At 37.3% G+C, this 21,577-nt stretch overlaps 1 protein-coding gene across 6 annotated transcripts in view; it reads right to left on the bottom strand.

Moving 5' to 3' along the window:
• Positions 1-21,577, bottom strand: part of B3GLCT (beta 3-glucosyltransferase) — a 101,919-nt gene that overhangs the window by 40,009 nt on the left and 40,333 nt on the right. For all 6 annotated transcript variants that reach the window (XM_037527129.2, XM_054701366.1, XM_054701367.1 and 3 more), the window contains 3 exons: positions 13,320-13,396; positions 12,691-12,802; positions 6,043-6,179 (listed from right to left, as the gene is read on the bottom strand). In XM_037527129.2, the coding sequence (XP_037383026.1) occupies positions 6,043-6,179; positions 12,691-12,802; positions 13,320-13,396 (326 nt within the window). The remainder of the gene's footprint in view (positions 1-6,042; positions 6,180-12,690; positions 12,803-13,319; positions 13,397-21,577) is intronic.

Here is a 21,577-nt window from a genome sequence, read left to right as displayed (position 1 = left end):
GGACTCAGGCCAAGTGCCTTCAAAATCTGATCAGACCACATTCAGACTCCAAGGACAACATCATGCCAGGGCTGACTGCCACAGGCCTGGACACGAAGCTGTGCTCCAAATCCAGTGGCCAGTGACACCCTCTGTTAGGTGGCCAGTCTTCACAGGCCTCTTCTTAATGGACAACAAACACCTTTTAATTGGTAGTGTAAACATAACCTTTACTGTTTGGCTTTTGAAAGTTTTTCTTTTGGTGAATCCTCAGAGAGAAAGAAAAGGGAAGACTGGCGAGCCAGACAATAACTGGTTAGAGGACAAATAAAAATGCACAGTCATGTTTCTATGGGCTTAGCTCTAGCTGCCAGGGGAGTCTACCACATCCAAGGGAGAGCTACCTCAACATCATGGACTTCCTGTTGAAGATGTGGCCTCATGTAACACTAGTGTCTAAGCCAATCACAAATGTGTCAAGTTCTATGTGTACAGGGCAATCACCTACCTTAAGAGGCAACTCCTAGCAGTGGGAACTAGGTTTCCTTCTTTTATGCACCAAGCAAAACAGCACTAGTTCTTCAAATGCTAATTACATAACTAACGATGCCAAAAAAATTAAGGCAAAAGATTCCCATTTTATTTTTTTAAAGATTTATTTATTTATGCATACAAGAACTGGGTGACAGGCCAGAAGTGTGGGGACTGAGAGGATTCACCAGAGACAGAGCCAGGAACAGAACAGGCAGACTGATTGAAATACACTGCTGAGGGGAGCAACGGGCAAGTAAGGAGAGGTCTGCTGCACCATGTGGGTAGCTTCCTGGCTGGGGATTGAACTTGTGCTGCAGTGACTGCTGATAGCTTCATAGGTTGCATCTTAACCCCCTGCACCACAAGGGAGGCCCCAAAATTCCCATTTTAGATAAAATATATCTTCATTAAATACTCAGTCTCTGGCAAATATGACATTTGATATTCAGCTCTCCTAACTTTTAAGAAGGCATTAATTCATGTCACCAAAAAGCCAGTTCTAATTATATAACCAGTCTGGAGATGTATAAGAGACGTAGGGCCCTTCAACTCCTTAGCAGGAAAGCTTCCTAGCTGATTTTTCTAGTGCCACTTTTGAATCAGGTGGCAGAGCAAGATATTGAAGCAAACCTAGATAAGGTTTACTGGGGGAAAAACAAGGGAGAAAACCAGTAACTATTCTGTGATAACACATATTTGAAGAAACCATCTTACCGAAAATTAATGCGTTTCTTCAAAGACACAAGTATTTTTTTTATTGATGTTCTGTTAGAAGGTCACATAAATGAATCACTAGAAACTTTTAGCAGTATTAATTTAAAACACAACAATGTGGGATTCTTAGGCCAAATGATATTTTTGGTGGATAACATTCTAAAAAAGTGCATGTCATGAAATATCATTAACTAATCAGGTTCCTTGGTGACCTAAAATGAAATACTTAGTTACCTATAGATTGTTGCCCTATCTGCTAAGCCAGCTATAAATGCAAGAAAAGGATACAAAGGAATCAACTGTCCTATAGAGGGCGCTGTTGGCCACAACAGAGCTATCTCTTCCTTCTTACTAAGAATTATGATTATGATTAAATATCCAGCCCAACAATGTATATTACCACAGTCAGAATTACTTTGATTCCAACTAAAGCACTGAATTCCCTGGCAACTGCTAATGGTGCAGGGTTGGTATTTGGCTAAAGTTGGACCAACCAACTTTAGGTTTTGGGTTTGTTTTTTTTTTTAAGATTTATTTATGCATACCAGAACTGGGGTACAGGCCAGAGGTGCGGGGGTGGGGGGTAAGAGGGTTCACCAGAGACAGAGTAGGGAGCAGAACAGGTGGATCCACTGAAATACACTGCTGAAGGAAGCAGAGGGAGAGTCGGGAGAGGTCTGCTGCACCAAGTGGGTTAGCTCCCTGGCCAGCCAGGAATCGAACTCCTGCTACAAAGGCTGCAGATAGCTCCATAATGCTGTGACTTAACTCAATGCACCACCAAGGAGGCCCAAGGACCAACCAACTTTGTTTGGACAAGATCCAACTGAGATTGAGCAGAAGCACTTAAATCCATGATTTCTTTTTCTTTTTCTTGCCCTCCCCCATCACTGTCTCATATATCACCTTGTCTCTTTCCTCCTCCCCCCACCCTCTTAACCTCAGAACCCTCACTTTATTTAGTAATGTCCACTGGCTTTCGTAAGTATTACATTACATAAATTCTAGTAATTGTCTTTTGTCATTCTTTACTACACAATTCCCTCAAACTCCCTTCATTTTGCTATAAATGGCAACATTTCATCTCTCCTTACTGCTGAACAGTATTCTGTAGCGTACATATACCAAACTTCTTGACCCAATCATCAATCAATGGGCATTACATTCCATGGTCTACTGCTGGACATAAATATGTGTAGCCCTTATTACCTTGAGACCACATAAGGAGCCAGATTTAGGATGAACTGGTAATGTGAAAGACAAAGAGAATCAGGTCCTTAACACATTGTTGAATTCCTGCATCAACCAACCATAGGCATCACTGTCCAATTACAGCAATAATATTCCCTTAATCCAGTCTGAATTAATTTTCTGCTACCTGCACCCATGTTAACTGATATAGTTCTAAAAACAGGAGGAAATAAAGTCAGCACTTTAGCTTTAGAACTGGAAAAATTCAGCCCGAATGATCCAATTTTACAACTGATGGAGTAATGGATATACTAGGCATTTGGTTCTAAGTATAATACTAATTTCATTAAGAATGAGAATTTTCTAATAGAAAGCCATCCTAACATCTATTTTAGCCACAAGATAGTTGCTACACTAGAAAGGTTATATCTTTTCGTTTGTTTTATTCTTGTCTGTACCCTAAGAAAAAGGAAATATGTCTAGGGTAACTATGACAGAGTCTGTATTTTTCTTTTATTTTTGCTGGCAGGAGAAAGGAAGGGGGAACAAAGAGAAGACTAGCGATATTAATTAACAAACATTCTATGCTTTGCTGATCATGGTTCACTGTTGTGCTGACAGTAAGCACAGGCTAACTGGTGTCATTCCTCTGTCACTGCAGAGTTATCACGGAAGTGCCAGGAACTTTCTGAACATGTACTGGTCTCCCAACACACCCATACTATACCGACATGAGGCCCTCAGTTTCCTTCCATATCCCAGAAAACAGTATTACATTGACCAGAAAGGGAGGAAGCTGGCAATTGTCCACAGAGGTTTTTAATGGTCTCATAAACATGACAAGGAGAATCATGGGCCTGTGGGACAACCGCTACAAAAGTCCCCTTAACACGACTAATACCTTGGCTAGTGAAGAACCTGAGGCCCAGTTCACAAAGCCCCTGGCTGTTAGTCACATGGTATGAATGAGGCAGTTATGAGATGAGCATAAGTAAGAGCCAGGAGAACCTGCCAAAACTCTGGCTGCCTTGACATGATGAGCAGTGAGGCCAGAGGCAGAGTCACAGACCCAAGAGGACATGTTTGGTTTTTTTGTTTATTTATTTACTTATTTTCACAATGTTTGCTTTCTTTTCTCAGGTGTAGTCCCCATAGAATTTCTACCACCAATTCACCCATGCACCATCACCATAGTCCCTTGTGTTCTTCCCCCCGTCACCCTGGTCTCTTTCCCTCCTCCTCCCTGGCAGGATGTCTCTGGTTTGTAGTTGTCTTTTTATTGTTGTTTGGTTTTGTTGTGGTTTTTATTATTATTATTGTTTTTACCCTTGGTCCCTCATTTATTTCCCCTATAATCCTTCTATATGTAAGGTCATGTTTTGATGCTAGCATACCAAGCAATAAGAGTTGAGCTGCACTGTCCTATAAGAGCACAGCATGAGTCAAAGACATGTTCCTGACAGATCACTTTCAACTACCTGAATGAAAAATAAATAATTTAAAGGGAAGGAAAAATCAGCACCTTACACCTAACTCAATAAAGGCTAAATAGAATTCAACAGCAAGAGATCTTCAAGAAGGTCCTTGCCAAATGGGGACACTGTGATGGTAAGAAGGAAGATGGAACTCTCCAAACTACTAGGATTTACAGCATGAGAGGTCTTCTAGGTCAGAGGGGAGAGATGGAGGAAGGAGGCTGTAATGGCTCCAGAGAAATGGTTATTTCCCCAGGCATACTATGTCAGGTCTACTTAGGTCTGTAGGTTTCCTCTTCAACCCTACGGAAAGAAGGCACACTCTGCACTCAGAGACCTCCATAGGCTACAGCTCTATTGTTCCCTCTTAGGGGACTTAGTTGGTTTTCTGTGAAAAGGGCGAGAAGCAGAGTCATCAAGAGTTTATAACCCCCAAGTCAAAGAAACTATGGTTACACAGTTCTTCTGTGGAGAAGTCTACCCAAAAAATTCCATGTTATGATGCAAAAGAAAGAGAGTGAGGGAGGACTAGAGGAAGACAAAGGACAAGAAGACCAGAAACAGTAACCTGGCCTGGGATATGCTGGCTTCCGAAGAGTCCAGGCTAAAACAAAAAACTGAACTGGCCCTAAGTTAGACAGTTAGAAAAGAGTATCCTGGGAGCTCTTGGTCTTCAAACTGCAGCAAACCCAAGCCTAATTAATTTGAGAATAAATATGATCCTGGGCTGCTGAGTTAGAACATATTCCCTTGGCTCCTACAGAAAGCAGAGCTAGGTAAACCCGCAGAGGGGAGAAGGGGATGATAAATTCCTACTTCTTGCTGGAACATGTGTCAGTCCTCATAGGCATGCTTGTTCCAGGATGGAAGCAAGGCATCCTTGTCAAACAGTTGCAGGATTGGGTACCTCGGTCAAGGTTCTCAGTTGGAGATACAGAATCTACTCTGGTCACTTCAAGCACAATATGCATTCATCAAAGCATATAATGGCTACAGAATTACTACAAAGTCTAAAGAGAGCCAATTCCAACTGCCACAAGCAGAATTGTACCACAGAAATGGGTGGTCAAGGAGCTACGGCCTCTACACCTCAGGGAGTGGCTACATCAGGAAGCCACTATCTCAGCTACCACTTCCCAAGTGACCCCTCCTCTGCCATGGCCTCTAAAGCCATGGATTCCCATTCATTGTCTCCTTTTCTATAAAACTCAGTTCCGAAAAATAATATTCCTTGGGGCAACTACCTGATGGACTTATATCCTACAGTGGCTCCCTAGTAGGAAGGAAGGCATGATAATAGGGATTGTCGTTGTCATTTGGTGATTCTGCTTTGGGAAGGAGGGTATCATATTGCAAAGAACTTTCAAATATGAAGGGAATAATCAAGAAGTTTTGGTGAGCCACAGATATCTACTACCTTTGTATTTACAATGGGCTCAAAAGGTTCTCAAGCCTCCAATCCCTGGCAACAGGACACCAGGTAATAAATGACATCTTGAAGACTATAACTGCCTTATAAACCTTTAATTCACTAAAGAACAAACATACACAATAATTAATCTGAAGCATTCAAACTGAGGTGGCCCATCAACAACTGACTTCTGAATTGCAACTGAGTTATCTTCACTTTTCACATCTAAAAAAGCATTATTATGTTTATACACTAAGTAGCAGGTATGATTATCTGCAGTGTCTTTGGTAGCTGTTCCCCTTCTATATCATGTTGAAATATGGATAGCCAAGCACACAGCTAGTCATCAGTTGCAACCCCACACTTGTTACACTGACTCATTTCCTACTGACATCAAAATCATGCCTATAGCTAACCAGGTCTACTAATAATAGTGACACATCCTGGTTCCAGTTCTCAGAACAAGAATGTGTTCTACTTCAGCCTCACAATTCACTATTCACCTTACCTTACAGGTGAGTAAGAAGAAGTACAAAGGTTTAGTGATTAGTCTCAGAAGACTAGTAAGTGATGGAACAGAAGCAAGAACCAGCAGCATACAGCCCCTGCTGTAAGTCCCTCCACTCTCCCACATGCTGCCTCTGCCTGAAAAGCTTTGGCGCTCCATCAGTTACAATACTCAGCAGAATAAAAGTTGATCCGGACACACCCTCCAAAAAAATTCAAATAAATCCTTACTTGTTTACAAGTGGAATACTAAGTGCCCAGCCAGCAGCAAAGTCTGGATACTTAAAAACTGTAGGATTTTCAGAAAAGGCATAATGGTGAATTATTGTAGATTCTTCATCATGTAATGCTTTTCCTAAAAACCATTCCTGTTAAATAAAGACATAAAATATTTTTTAAAAAAGCCATTTCATGTAAGAAAAACAAAGCCATATCATTCGTTTTAGCTAATTAAATCATCAGAGCGATAGAGAATTAATGCAGATCACATACGTTTAAAGAATTTTAAGAAAAATGTAATAGCCATATGATAATACACACAGCATAATCTCTATATAAAGTAATTTATCAGATCATCAGAATAAACAAAATGTTAGTAATATACCATAAATATATAAAAATGGTATTTCATAGAATATTCCACAGCAAAAGATTTAAGGCAAAGAAAATAATGTTCCTATATGTCCCATTGAGGTTTGTAAAGAATTTGAAAAATTCCTTCAAAAATCAATGCCCAGTTTATTCACTTATTCATTCAATCAATTAACGTTGATGTTACCAATTCACATTTAACACATTACTCCACATTATTCCACACCAGGCAGGAACATAGTTTGTGCAATAGTGGAAAGACAGAAAATAAGCAAGTAATGAGATCAGAGAGTGATTGCAATGTGCTGATGGAAACAAAACAAGTGTGACTGGGGGACTACCCCAGAAAGAGAAAATTATCTGTGGTAACAATTGAACTGTGAATAAAATATCAGGGAGCCAGTAATGTATGCACAAATCTGAGAAGAACATTCCAGGCAGTTAGTACAAAGTCCCCTAGATAGAAAAAAAGCTTGAAACATTCAATGAAAAACATGCCCAGGTGGCTGGGTGTGGGGAAACATGACATGAAAAAGAGGCAGGAGACTGACCTGAGTGGGTGTTCTGGTGCCAGTGAAAAGAAGCACAGACTATTAGACAACAACAAAGGTAGACAGGATATGAGGGCTAATGTTCCAGAGAAAGGAAGCCCATTCGTGGGAACCCCACTCACCTCCTGTTACCCACAAGGAATTCACTGCTTCCCAGACCCAAGAACACCCCACAACTCAGAGCAGCCCCTAAGGACTTCTGAAACCCAGCTGAGTGGGGAGAAAGGTTGGAGCTGGAAACTGCCAAGAATGCCATAGAATTGTAAGGAAATCTCAGAGAAGTGAACCCAAAATTTTGTAAGTAATTTCCCTTCAACTGCTAGGCTGATCTTTCAATAGAAAGATAAAAAATAATGGAACATACCAGGAGAGGATAAAAAGCTGAGCAAAGTCCTCAGCAGCCCTGTGTTGGGGAGCCCAAGGCTGGAGTGCAGGCTCCCCCAGGAGACTGGGATCTGGGAGCTAGGGTAGTCTATAAACAGACCTACTCACGCAAGGTCTACAACCCAGAAAACTAAATCATCTTGTAGATAATCCGCAGCCTCTTCAATTTTTCAATAATTAGTGAAAACTTGCCAAGGATGCCAGGAACAAGACCAGACCAAAAACAAAGAAAAAGAGAAAGAGATTCATGGAGTTATCAAAAACAAAAACTGATCAGTATGTTTATGAAAATAAAAATTTTAACAAATAACTAGAATCTATAAATAAGAGTCAAATGGAAATTCTAAAACTGAAAAAGACAATAGCTGAGTTTAGAATTCAAGAGACTATTAGGCATTATAGAAAGAGGACAGTGTTCTGTAAGGTAAATCAATTAAAACACTCAGATTGATGCACCAAAAAAGGAGAAAAATACAGAAAGTAGCAGCAGAGCAATGTGGGCTACAGTGAAAAGGTATAAAATATGCAAAGTTCAAAACCCAAAACAGGTATAGAGAGAATGAAACTCAAAAAGTATTTGAAGAAATACTTAGAATCTTCTAAAAGAGACAAAACGTATCAAATCAAAGATTCAAGAAGCTCTGCAAATTCCAGTGAGGACAAATACAAAGAAAAGTATGCATAGGCAGATGTTGCTTGAAAAACCAAAGAGAAAAGCCTTAAAAGCAGCTAAAAGGCAGGGGAAGGACTTACACATTTCTTTTAAAGGAGCAAAATGAGATAACCAACTTTTCCACAGATGAGAGACAATGGAATGTCTTTACAGTGATATATGAAAATCTCTAGGTACAGAAATCTTTACCTGGTGGCATTACCTTTGATGTCAGAGCTGATGAGTGATGGGATCTGGTTACAGAGGCTACACTGATAGGATGGCAAGAGCAGAAACCAGGGCACCAGCCAGGAGGTCTCAAAATGGCAAAGGCAAGAGATGATGGTACTCTGACAAGAGTGCTAGCATTATATACGGAGAGAAGATGGGTGAGAGAAATACTGTAGAGCTAGACTCAAGTGGATGTACCACATGGGGCTGAAGGAAACAGAGGACCCACCCATGAGTCCTAGGTTTCCACATGAGCAACAGCAGAGACAGTGCTGCTGTTTCTGAATGGAAGACTGAAGACAGAAGGAGTTTAGAAGGGACATTATTTAATTTTAAGCATGCTGAGTTTGAGGTTCCTATTTGACAGGTAAGTGGAAATACTAAATCAGAAGTACGAAATAGTAGCAGGCTCACACCCTTGGTTCAGTCACTCTGCTCAAATGTGATCTGGTCAGTAAGGAATCCCCTCAACCCCATATAAGAGAGTAAGCACACCCCCAGTCTACCCTTTATCCCTCTTATAACTGCTTTGTTTTTCTCAACAGCAGTAGTTACTACCATCTGACATATTACTTGATTTTTTATCTCCCCTGACAAGAATAGCCCCTTCTTGTGGGCAGAGATTTTGTCCATTTTGCTTTCTGTCATATCTCTAGAATAGCTCACATGTAATAAGTGCTAACCAGATTCTTTTTAAATGAAAAGGGCAAACCCAGAGTTTAAAGGGCAACTATCCCCTAATTAATGAAACTAAGACCAAGTGTCACCACCATACTCCCCATTTCTTATCAGAAAATAAAAGCAGGAGGGTTACAGTACTAATTCTTAAGTGCCCTCTTCTGCTTGTGGTTGTGTCCCAGAAGCCTTCCAGAAAAAGCCACTGAATACAACGATATGTTCAGGTTCACAGATTTGCTGATGATTTTTTTTCTTGATAGTCTAAAGATATATTAAGTCATCGCTGAACAAAAAGAACAACAATAATAATAACAACAATAATAAATGGCCTCAACCTTTAGAGAGGAAAATTCAACATCTTTCTTTTAAATCGATAATACAGCTGTACTAAACACTAACCAACATGAAAATCGTCACATTTTACATGTCAAGTTAATATTGCTTGTTTAAAAAAAATAAACACTTCAATATGTTTCAGTACCTTCCTTATTTATTTTTTACTATTTTTTTTTTGTGTGGGACCCTCTCCAGTGGCCGGGGATTGAACTGGCGCTGCAGAGGCTACAGGCAGTCTCGCAACCCAGTGCTCAACCGCTGCGCCACCAGCAGAGGCCCTATTTTTTACTATTATAATTCTTCCCAACATAATTTCATATGGAATGTGTCATGTTTTAACTCCTGATGTCAGTGTTCAACTATTACCCACATACAAGATTGTTGTTGAGTCGCTGCAAGGGACTGTACTATATAAACTACTTTAAGGAAGAAATCAATACATAATCTGTGGGAAGGGGCACACCCCCATCTACCTTAATGGTTTTCTTAATAGTCTCATAAAAAAATATTGTTAAGACAAAACTAAAAGAATAATTCAAATGATGTTCTATTAGTATCTTAGAATAACTCTTTAACAGCACCCACATTCCACCTCTATTAAAAATTTAAAACGTCAAATGATGGGGCTCTGATCCCATCATTTCTTTCCCCTTGGTTAGCCTGGCATGCAAGTGGAATGCAAAGAGGGGCATTACTGTAAGAAAACACAAGGACATACCAAGGGTTGGTATTGGTAGGCGAGAGGATGATGGTTTTTGTCTCTGTCATTGTGTTTGGGATTGGTAGCTTTCATTGTAGTGTGGCTTTGCTGCTATTTTACTTAATTCTGGAAAAATGCCGAAGAGATGGAATGAGCTATAAAGTTTACAGATGCTCACTTCACTTGTCTGCAGGAGACGACTGAAAACAGACAATCCTGCAGTCCATGTCTTCATTTGTAAAATTCTCCTACTAATGGAGGACGCTGAAGGATTATGTGTGCAGAATTTCTAACAGAAGTACTTTATGTATCTATTTTGTAAATGCCTGTACAATTGGTTTGGATATACAACCAAAAATGTGATTGTCGAGAGAGAGAGAGAGAGAATGTGTGCCTGCTGCACACCATTATCTTTAAGTTCTCAGTATCAGTAAATGAGTAAGGTATTGGAGACTTTAATGAAAAGCCGCTGTTCAAGATTTTTGTAGCTACTAAACTGACTCTAATATTTTACTATTTTGTTTAAAAAAAGAAAAGCTGTAATTTATATCACTCTTCAACTTTATGGTATTTAATTGGCACAGAATTTTGTGCATGTGGTTTTTAGAACACAAACTGTCTAATTCAGAGTTTAAAAATACAAAATGAAATAAAGTAAGAATTAAAAAGTCAAGACACTTTAGCAAATGCACACTTATATTAAAAGCATACATGGGGGAAAAAGAAAGACATCAACAAGATATGGAAATTTATGAAAATCACCTAGAAAGGCAATTTAACAGATTAATTACTCTAATAAAGATTAAATTTTTCCATTCAAAAATATTGTATAACAGCATAAATTTGCATTAGTAAAAATGACATGAAGCTGCTGAAGGAAAAGAAAATGTCAGAATCAAGCAAAATAACTGAATCTCTAACACATTATATAATTATTATTTTAACATAGTTTATTTATATCGAAGCCAAAATCAGATTTGACTTATACTTTTTTCCTAAAATGTCAAATGGTATATGGAAAAAATACACTGGTTTGAGTTAACTTCAATGTTATATAATTTTTATTGCCTTAAGTTAGTTTCAAAAGAAATAAAGCATTCTAGATTTCAGAAAAGAGGGGGGAAAACAGTTCATTTTACCTCACTGAACTTGCTTTTCATGAACTTGCTTTGAACTTTTAAATTTATCATTCCAATTTTCATTAAAAAGCATAGTGAGTCACCATCTTCTGTACAGAATTAGAGCTATGGATAATGGAAAAATAATCTCCAGGTGAAATGAACACTAGGAGGTGATTAGAACTCCTACATCCTAAAAAAGATTTGGGAGTTTTTCTCAAGTCAAAAGGAAACATAAAAGCCTAACAACTGTTTTATATAAAATATGGCCAAAAAATAAAAAGGTATACAGATGTTGGTTAGCATCATCTGAAGACAGGGGATGAAAAATGTTCATAATTCTCTCTTTTGAGAGAATTATTTTTTTTAACCTAACAACTTTCTCATTCAATTTTATCCATATCTTCCCAGAAAAGAAAAGCATGAAGGCAAATCATAATGGATTCTGCTGACATTTAAAGAACATCAAGACCAGAGGTTTTACTAAGTAAAACTTTCCAGTGTTTGAGAAATCAATCTGATGACCACTGTTGCCCGACTTTTTGGGTGTACATCAGTAAACCCATAGGTACCCAGAAACCACCTTTCCTTCCCTATGTTCTTTTAAGACCTGACTCAGTACTGGAGTGGGCATCAGAATGTGGGTGCACATCAGAATGTGGGTGCACAGGTGTCTGCTGGCACCTGAAAGGGACCAATTCTGTTTATTCCAAGTTTAAGAAATTCTATAAAGTGATCAGAGTGTAACCAAGGCTTCCCCAAGAGAACTGAACAGCCTGACTTACTGGGAACACATTTCTAAGACAATCTTTCACATCTGCTAAGATAGTGAATATAGCCTAGCAGGAAAGCTGACCTTTGAGGGCTATGTATCAGTGTTAAACACTGCTCAGTGCTAGGATTTAGAAGTAAACATGAGCCATTTGCTAGAAGATATCTACACAAAATAAAATTTGAAAATATGAAAATAGCAGTGAACTTCCAAAGCAAGATACATCCCTTCTCACCTCCAGATTTTCTCAAATATTCCCTCTGCTTAGAGCACTCTCTCTCCTATTAACTTCTATTAATCTTACAGGACTCAGGTTAAATGTCACTTCCTGTCATGACCCTCCCAGACTAGGCCTGAAGCCCTGCTATGTGCTTCTAACTCTATGTTTCCCTTATTATAAGATGCCTTGCTTTTAGCTATCACTGCTTCTTTAATGCTCCACCCTCACCCTACTAGTCTATACCATTCATGAGGTCAGGATATTTATCTGTCCTAACCCCTGCTATCCATAGTGCTGCTATCCAGTTGGTACTAAAAATATTTCTTATATAATAATATGTGGTCATTGCTGCTAAAGAGAAATAATCAATTTTAAACTTATTTCTTAACTCTTAGAATATAGCTTTTAAATTCTCTGAAATTGTGAAACACAAATTAATATTTCATTTAAAATGGCTCATTGTAAGTTCTATCTCTCTTAAAGCTACACACCTGAAAGAGAATTATTTAATATTGCTTCCAGATATTCAAGTATTGCTTCATTCTTTTCAATTTTGAATTCAGTGTTTTTTTAGATTGAATCAAAATCAAATCTTTGTTTACTATTTTCCCCATAAGACAAATACTGGCATTGAAAATTCATTCACCTTTGATGGATCATATCTTCTGAGTGTTTTTAAGAGTTTCGGAATTTGTATTCTTGTCTCTTCTTCACAGAAGAAAATCCATGATGAATTTCTGCTATATGTTACAGAAAAACTGACAAAAAGAAAGTAGTTTATAGTAACCACTTCTACAAAGTGAGATTATAATAACGTATATTAAAACTAATAATCAAGAAATGGATGAAGAACATACTTATTGACAAGAAATCTAGATTCTTTTCTCTATATTTTTATTTTTCTTCAGTGTATAATTTCAGTTCCTAGAAAAGGCAGCTTATAAAATAGCTTATAAAATAGCTACAGAATTCTTAAGGTTAATTCTTTCCATAACAAAACCAGTTCAGAAAACAGATAATTTCCAAATATAAATATCAAATACATTAACATTTTATCTCCTACAAATGAAATATATTTTGTTTTCCATTCATGAAAAGCCATTCATAATTAAAAATCAATCAAGACATTTGCTTAATGTAGTCATCATAAAAAAATAGAGTTCAAATTTACTTCCTTTATTATCAGAAAACCACCCCTTTTTAATAAGAAAAATATGAAGCATACAGTGTTGAGATAAAGATGTCAGTAATTTACACATTTGGAGTTGAACATACTGTGGTAACAATGGAAGTATGGTCCATGCACCTTCCTGCTTAGCCAGCTGATGAAGAAGGAGGACTGTGGGGAGTTCCTGAAGAAACAATTATCAAAGAAGAGAAATGTAACACAATATTATCACTAAAATTAAAAAAAGATTATTTTTAAATGCAGGTATTTACAGAGACATGACATTTTAGCTTTACACCAGTCTCCTTTTCCTTCTCTTCAGAAGTTACTAGAAAAGAAGAATCTACACAACCTCTCCACCACTAAGTAGTGCCTAGCAGAGCTGACAGGAAATTTGCAGATTTGCAAAGGTTACAAGAACAAAAGAGCAGGAACACTCAGAGGCATAACAAGAGTTCTTACTGCAAACACAATGTAGGTAGCAAATGGAAAATGAAACACTTCAGGTAAAAACAGGACATAATACCTAATTTACTTTATGTGAAAAAAAAAAAAGACTTTTTTTTTTCTTTTTTTCTTTTTAAGATTTATTTTTTATATATGCAAGCACTGGGTACAGTCAGAAGTGTGGGAGGGTGAAAGAATTCACCAGAGCCAGAGCGGGTAACAGAACAGGCAGACTGACGAAATACACTGCTGAGGGGAGCAGTGGGCGCTGCGAGAGAGGTCTGCACACCATGTGGGACCCTCGCTGGCGGCCCGGGATTGAACCGGTGCTGCAGAGGCTATGGGCAGCTTTGCAGCCCAGTGCTCAACCACTGCGCCACTGGGGGAGGCCCAAAAAAGACATTTTCTGAAGTGTCCCAAAGAAACTGAAACACCATGCCAATGAAGAGCTTGGGCTCTAATTACTAGAAATACAATCTGTAAGTATTCAGGCAACAACAGTAATAGCTTAATGGTGAAATTTCGTAACTGATAAATACAGAAGCAACTAATATTCAGAGATATGACACAACTATATATTTACATGTAAATATATATGTGTATATAGAGAGAGAGATGGAGAGATTAATATTCTTAAGGCTATGAATGTTAGCTTTGTAGCAAAGCTCTATACACTATATTTCAAGTTGTTACAAGTCACAATATCTAATAAGCTTGAACACCCCTCTTTCCAACAAACTTCAGTATATTCTGTGTTTTATACTAACTCTTAACCTGGTAACTGTTATAGACAAAAGACTTTAAGAATAAATGTTTAGGGCCTCCCTGGTGGTGCAAGAGATTGAGACTCAGCACTATGAAGCTATCCCCAGACACTGCAGCACGTGTTCAATCCCCCGCAGGGAAGTGACCCACATGGCACAGCAGACCTCTCCTGTCTCACTGGCTGCTCCCCTCAGCAGTGTCATTCAGTACATCTGCCTGTTCTGCTCACCACTCTGTCTCTGGAAAATCCTCTCACCAACCCCCCATCTCCAACCTGCACCCCAGCTATTGTATGCATAAATAAATCTTTAAACAAAAAAAAAAGAATAAATGCCTAAAAAGATAGTAAATGCAGATGGACCTCTGAAAGTAGAAACAAAATTAGTTCAATTTTTTAATTTGAAGGTTACATTTTACATTAATATTAAAGAACTATTATGCCACACTCATACTTGGGGAGCTACACAATGAAAGGTAAAAAATATTATAGGAAACATTATGTTTAACTTTGAATGTCATGAGAGATGATAGAGGTATAGGTAATGGGGACATAGTGACATGAGTGAGAAGGTTTGAAGTTTGCAAATGAAAGAAAAGTATTAAGAGTAGTAATGTTGTACCCATATTACAATGTTATATTAAGACTTGTGATGTTTGAAATATAACTCCAAGACCAATTCACAAGATACTACAAGGCTGATGTATATTGCAAGGGATATTTCACTTTTATTTCATATGAAAGTTATGTTTATTCTTATAAGTCTTTTTAGAAAATTGGTATCACAGCACTGCTGGCATATTTATACTGTGACTTCAAAGGTCTACCATCTCTATTCTTTAAAAAAAAACAACTTAATTATCTTTCCTACTTAGAATAGTGCTTGTTACATTGTAATAGAGTAACATGAGCTCCTAAAAAAAGAATGCCTAAATATTTGAAATGTTATGATGCTAAGTAGATTCCACAAAAGTTTCTCTAAGTTTATCATTTAAGAAGAAAAGAACATTTCAATTTCGCTAATTGTAATGTTCTTTTCTTCTTAAATGATAAACTTAGAGAAACTTTTGTGGAATCTACTTAGCATCATTACCATGGAATATTACTCAGCATTCAAAAAAGATAAACACATGCAATTTGCAGCAACATGGATGGCGCTGGAAGGGATCATGCTCAGTGAAATAAGCCAGAAAGAAAAAGAAAAATACCGGATGGTCTCACTCATAGCAGGAATCTCGAATACTTAAATAAGGGACCAGGAAAACGAATAACTATAAGAAAGTGAAAATCAAAATCAACAAAAACTATGAACCAGAGACACTTTTTGGGGGTGGGGGGGCGGGAGGGGAGGGATTGGGGTCAGAATGGGGGGATTGCAATTGTATGGGGAATATAAAAATAAAATTTATTAATTAAAAAAAAAATTCTGGACAGCATTGTGAAAATAAATAAATAAATAAATAAATAAAAGTTGTTCTGGATAATCACAGGAAAAAAAAAAAAAGAAGAAAAGAACAGGTTTTTTTTTTTTTGGAAAGATTTATTTTATTTATTTATGCATACAAGAGCTGGGGTATAGGCCAGAGGTGGGGGGTGGGGGGGCGGCGGGGGAAGCAAGGATTCACCAGAGACAGAGTGGGGAGCAGAACAGGCACATTGACTGAAATGCACTGCTGAGGGGAGGAGTGGGTGAGACAGGAGAGGTCTGCTGAGCCATGTGGGTTAGCTTCATGGTGGGAGATCAAACTCGTGCTCCAGTGGCTGCTGATAGCTTCACAGTGCTGAGACTTAACCCCCTTGCGCCACTAGGGAGGCCCAAGAACAGTTTTTAATATAAATCTTTGGAGTGAAGTATCAAATAAACCTCAACTCCATATTGTATGTGGTATTTATCTTCACTCCCATGTACTAATAGGAAATGCAAAAAAAAAAAAACAAAAAACACAACGAACAAAGGTTATCAGACTAACAATGTAGCATGTTAGGGAAAAGAATGTAAAGGCTGAATGAGCAGTTACCCAATACATCCAGGGCATTTCTACTGCTGATTTCCTAATTATGCAGTAACTCATTGTCTTGGAAAAATTTATACAGGGCCTCCCCGGTGATGCAGCGGTTGAGTGCAATGCTACAAAGCTGTCCGCAGCCTCAGCAGTGCCATTTTGATTCCCCGCCGGCCAGGGAGAACCCCACATGGCTTGGCAGACCTCTCCTGCCTTGCCCGCTGCTCCCCTCACCAGTGTCTTCAATCAGTCTGCCTGTTCTGCTCCCCGCTCTGGTGAATTCTCTTACCCTCCTGCACTTCCGATCTGTACCCCAGTTCTTGTATAAAATAAATAAATAAATCTTTTAAAAAAATTATACAGACACACACACACACATATATATATATTCATATTCATGAGGGATTGTATAAGAACAAAAACCATGTGTGAAGAAAACTAATATATCTGCATAAAGTTGAAGTATGGTAACATGTGAATATGAACTAGCTAGAAGAGAAATAGCAAATATTTTTAAATGTTTTATAAAAAGTGGCAAATGAGTTACTGTATAGCAACTGAAATTATAATGATGAAAATTTTGTAACACTAGAAACATCTTTTTTTAGAGAAAAACAGCCTAATAAATACAAGACTAAAATAAACTATGGATTACTAGTACAATAAAATCATTCTTATCTGCATTATTCTGTTTATTAAACCATATGCCTGGATTTCAGATTTGTTTCAGTAGATTAAAACACAAGTCGTGATAAAGTTGTTCTGTAACCCTAAATTACCAAATAGAAACATTTCAAAAACTAGTGTGCTATGATAACAGCCTCCAAGGGTATGTGAACACCTCTGTCTGAAAAATATAAGGTAGGTTCTACCTCAGCACTCAGAAGCTTTTAACTTCTTGATTGAGCTAAGGTCACTTTAATTTTAAATAAATTTTCATCTACTAATCCTTAAAAAGACCCAAGAGCTTCCATGTTAAAAACATATTTATATACATACCGATATGTATGTGCATGTATGTGTGTGTGGGTGTGTGTATGTGTATAGAACACAGGTTAGAGAAAGCAAACCTAAAGGCTAATTAGCAGTTTATGAATATATCAAGGGCTTTCATGCTGTTGATTCTGAATAATGCAGTAGTTTCACTGCCTTTTTAAAAAACATATATATGTATTTCATATTCATGAGGAATATGTATATATATATATATATATATATATATACACACATACTCTATGCATGAATGCACATACAGACTCAGACACACATACATATTAATATGTTTCAGCACATCTAACATAAAATAATTTAAAAGGTCACAATAAAATTTTCCATCAAATGATCGTATCTCAATTCTAACCACTTGGAATTATAATAATTTCAGCTCTTTCTATCTGTTCTATCTAATACCACAAGATTTAGACCTCCTCAAAGATGCCACGTTACCAGTTTATAGTACTTATAAATGCAAAGCAAATTTTTTAATAAGTAATTGATTGGATGATTGAGAAGGAATTTTCAAATAAAAATCCAAGGGGAAAATAAGAAAATGTTATGTTACCAAAAGTATTTAAAGTATGTCATAATAAAGCCACACATGCATGCGTTTCTGTCTGTTGTCAATCTAAATGTCCAGTCACAAATCATACTACTAAGTCAAACTTAGTATGACTTAATTCTACCAATAATGACAAAATTCTACCAATAATGAGAGAATACCATAACAGAGGCATAAAAGGACTAAAAATACAAATGATCAAATGTGGGTAAATGACAGAAAAGGGAAAGAAAATGAAAAAACTAATCACAGTAACTCAAACTTCTTATGTCAGCTCTATTTGTCTCACTGAACCAAAATCTACCTTTATTTCTATCATCAGCATCTACTAATATCCTACTAAGCACTTTGAAGTAAGAAAGCCTACTGAACTGAATTCAGTCAGCACTTTCTTAGATCATATTTTTTATCAAGGCATATAGTCACATTTAAAGCCATTTATAGTAATTATTGAGAGCAAGTGAATTCAAAACCAACACTAATTCATTATCTGTTATTTACATATATCCATCATCTTCACTTTGGAAAGGGGTTTGGCTCCATAGCTAAGCATTCTGAAAATGCCTTGAGAATGGAGAAAGCCCATTATTCTTCACATAGAAGGGAAATCATTAAAAATTTATATCTAGAAATATTAATAGAATGAATAAGCTAACAATTGAACATAAAACTGATTAATATTTTAAATATCATCAATAAACTTAATTATTAGGAATATTTGATTCTGAAATGTTAGTCTTACTGCCTCTCATTGGAAAGATTTCTGCTAAATCTTTTCCTGTGTCAAGAGACTATTTCCCAGCATTTGTAACTTGTCCATAGCCTACTATAAAATATAAATCTAGTAGCACATAAGTTTGTGGTCCAAATCACTCTCATTATTCAGACAAACTACTAAATTAGAAAGTAAGAGCCAAGGCATTTATTCAGTATTAGGCAAAGGTTCTAAAAGACTAAAACCTGTTTTAAGATGGATTCCAGTTCAACTGTATTTCCAAACTCTAATATATACTTCGTAGGCACTGAACTGAGCTCTTTTAGACCAACAAATAAATTAGGATGAAAACTAACATCTGTTTATTATTACAGTTTCTTACATAAGAAGTAGGTATGTCTTTTGAGGATAAACAATAGCTAAATATAATATACTGTTTGGAATATATATCAGACAGATTTACTAGCCTTTAAAAATCCAGTATTCATTTATAGACCAGATTAGAGTGATGCCACAACAATATACCTTCCAGCAATCTGAGTGTATGTTAAAATAAAAATTTTCTTCCAGATACCTGTCTTAATCATTATCTGTCCTTTCTTAACAAGAAGAAAATATTGCCTCATTATTTATAAAATTTATTTTTTAAAACTACTTAGACTTTGAAATGCCTTACTAAGTATATTTTTATAGTTCATATAAATCTGTTTTAAGTATTCATTCATTCACAAAGGGAAGTAAAGCTTAGCATTTAAGGATCTGGTTTCTGGAGTCAAAGTTCTTGCACCAGAATTCTCACTCCTTATCTTCTGAGCAGCAACTTTAAGCATATTCCATAACCTGCCTGAAGCTCTGTTATCTCATCTCTAACATGGGGTGACAACAGTCCTGGGATCAAGCAAGCTAATACATGTCAAGGACTTGGCACATGATTGCATGCGATGGTTATTAATATTATTATAGACTTTATACTATTTGCTAAGCAACCACTATGTGCAGGCACTGTTCTAGGGACACAATAAAAAGACAGGGCAGAGTCCCTCCCAGACCTCACATCTTAATGAAGGAGATAGTCAATAGGCAAGTAAATTTAGAATACAATGCTAGGGATAAATGGTATTAATAAATAAATAAATAAATAAAGCCATCTAACATGAACAGAACACTGTTCACTAATTATTTCCATACATTGCCTTTTCCAATCTGTTGCCTGGATGATTAAGGGCCCATTTATATGTCAGGAGACAACAAAGCAGAGGTAAGGGGTTTTGGAACCAGTCAGAACTGAGAGATTTGGCTACACTATTTATTAGTGACTAAGAATGAAGCAACTCAACCTCTCTAAGCCTCAGTTTCCTCTGCAAAATGGGGAGAGTAACAGTAACTACTTCATACAGTTAAAATGACCTGATGCTTAAAACCAGCATAGCATAGTGAGCATCAAATAAAATAATACCAGTGATGAGCACTATCAAAGTCAGTCATGATTACAACTATAGTTTCTGTCTCTACTCCAGATCCTGGCCCTATATACTAGCTCTCTCACTAGATCCTCCAACTCTACCTTTCCAAACATGAACTCATTACATTAGCTCACAGAGAAGCTCATCTTTTTTTATTCAGCCAGTTGCTAATAACCAGTGAGACCCATGATTTACTGCTTCCATAAGTGAGAGTCCTTAGAGTTGCCCAAGGCAGAAGTCTAGCAAACTCTTTCAATTTCTTCAAGACTCAAGTCATATGTCATAAGAAGTTTTTGCTGACATTGTCAGGTAGGGCTGGCTGCTTCCTTGTCTATGTTTGTACATTGCCCTGCTGATGCTGCTTCATGCAGCCACATGCTGAAACCCACTGGAATGAGCTTCTGGAGGGCAGGAAGTACACCATCTATACTGACTAGACAACCCCACACTCACACCATCTGTGTGGAGCACTTGCCTCCACATATACTTTCACACACTGACACTTAACTTGACCTCTCCCTGACCCCCACATCACCACCAATGTCACCACCAGGAGAGTGAGTTTTAAACTGACCAGCTACTGTAGGTCTCTGGCTCAAGACATAGAACCCAACACGGCCATACTCCATCATAGGCCACTGTCCCCTGAACTCAGGGAGACTCCATGATCTGGCCTTTGAAGTTTTTCATGGGCCAAGCCCCAGCTCTCATCAGACTCACACAGGATAGATCTCTTCAGGACAGAGAAGGGGTTCAAATGGTGGGCAGCCAAATCAGAACAAATGTTCATGACATGGCCTGCTCCGCAGTATGAATAATTCATTACTGCTGAACAGCACCCACTGAGGAAGTGGACTCCTTGTCAATGTCCAATTTTATCCTGGGGACTCTTGCACAGGTGTTTGCATAAATTAAATAGCTAAAGATTTATTAAATGAATAGATGAATAAATGCTTGTTCAATAGCAATGTGATAAAGTCTCCAGTTTAATAAATAACTTAATGTGATTACACCTATTAATTACTACAAAACATGAACTTTTAGTAAGTAATTAAGCATCCAATTGCTCTCCTGAACAGAATGGTGTAATGACAGACAGCAACAGGAATCTCAAAGCTGACCTTTTAAAGAAGTACCTCAGACTATCTCCTTGCCAATAAAAAATTTCTAAAAATAGGAAACACACCACCACCATCCTCAAGCTTCTTCACACTAATCTATGAAAGGCTTTGCTCAGACTTTTCTGGCTTACCTTATTAAAAAAAAAAAAAAAAAGGATAATTTTAAACTAACGAGCCAAGGTCTGACTAATTCTTGTCAAGAAAATAGTGATTTCCAAAACTTTCTGTGAACAAGCAAAAAGAATCAATTATTTGTAAGGTTAAGATTCTGCCAGGTTTTAAATAAAGTTCATAC

This window comes from Talpa occidentalis, unplaced genomic scaffold (assembly GCF_014898055.3).
Source record: "Talpa occidentalis isolate TD23 unplaced genomic scaffold, MPIMG_talOcc4v2.1 talOcc4.5, whole genome shotgun sequence".
In the NCBI taxonomy this organism is placed as follows: Eukaryota; Metazoa; Chordata; class Mammalia; order Eulipotyphla; family Talpidae; genus Talpa; species Talpa occidentalis.
This window is presented reverse-complemented; position numbering and strand designations above follow the sequence as displayed.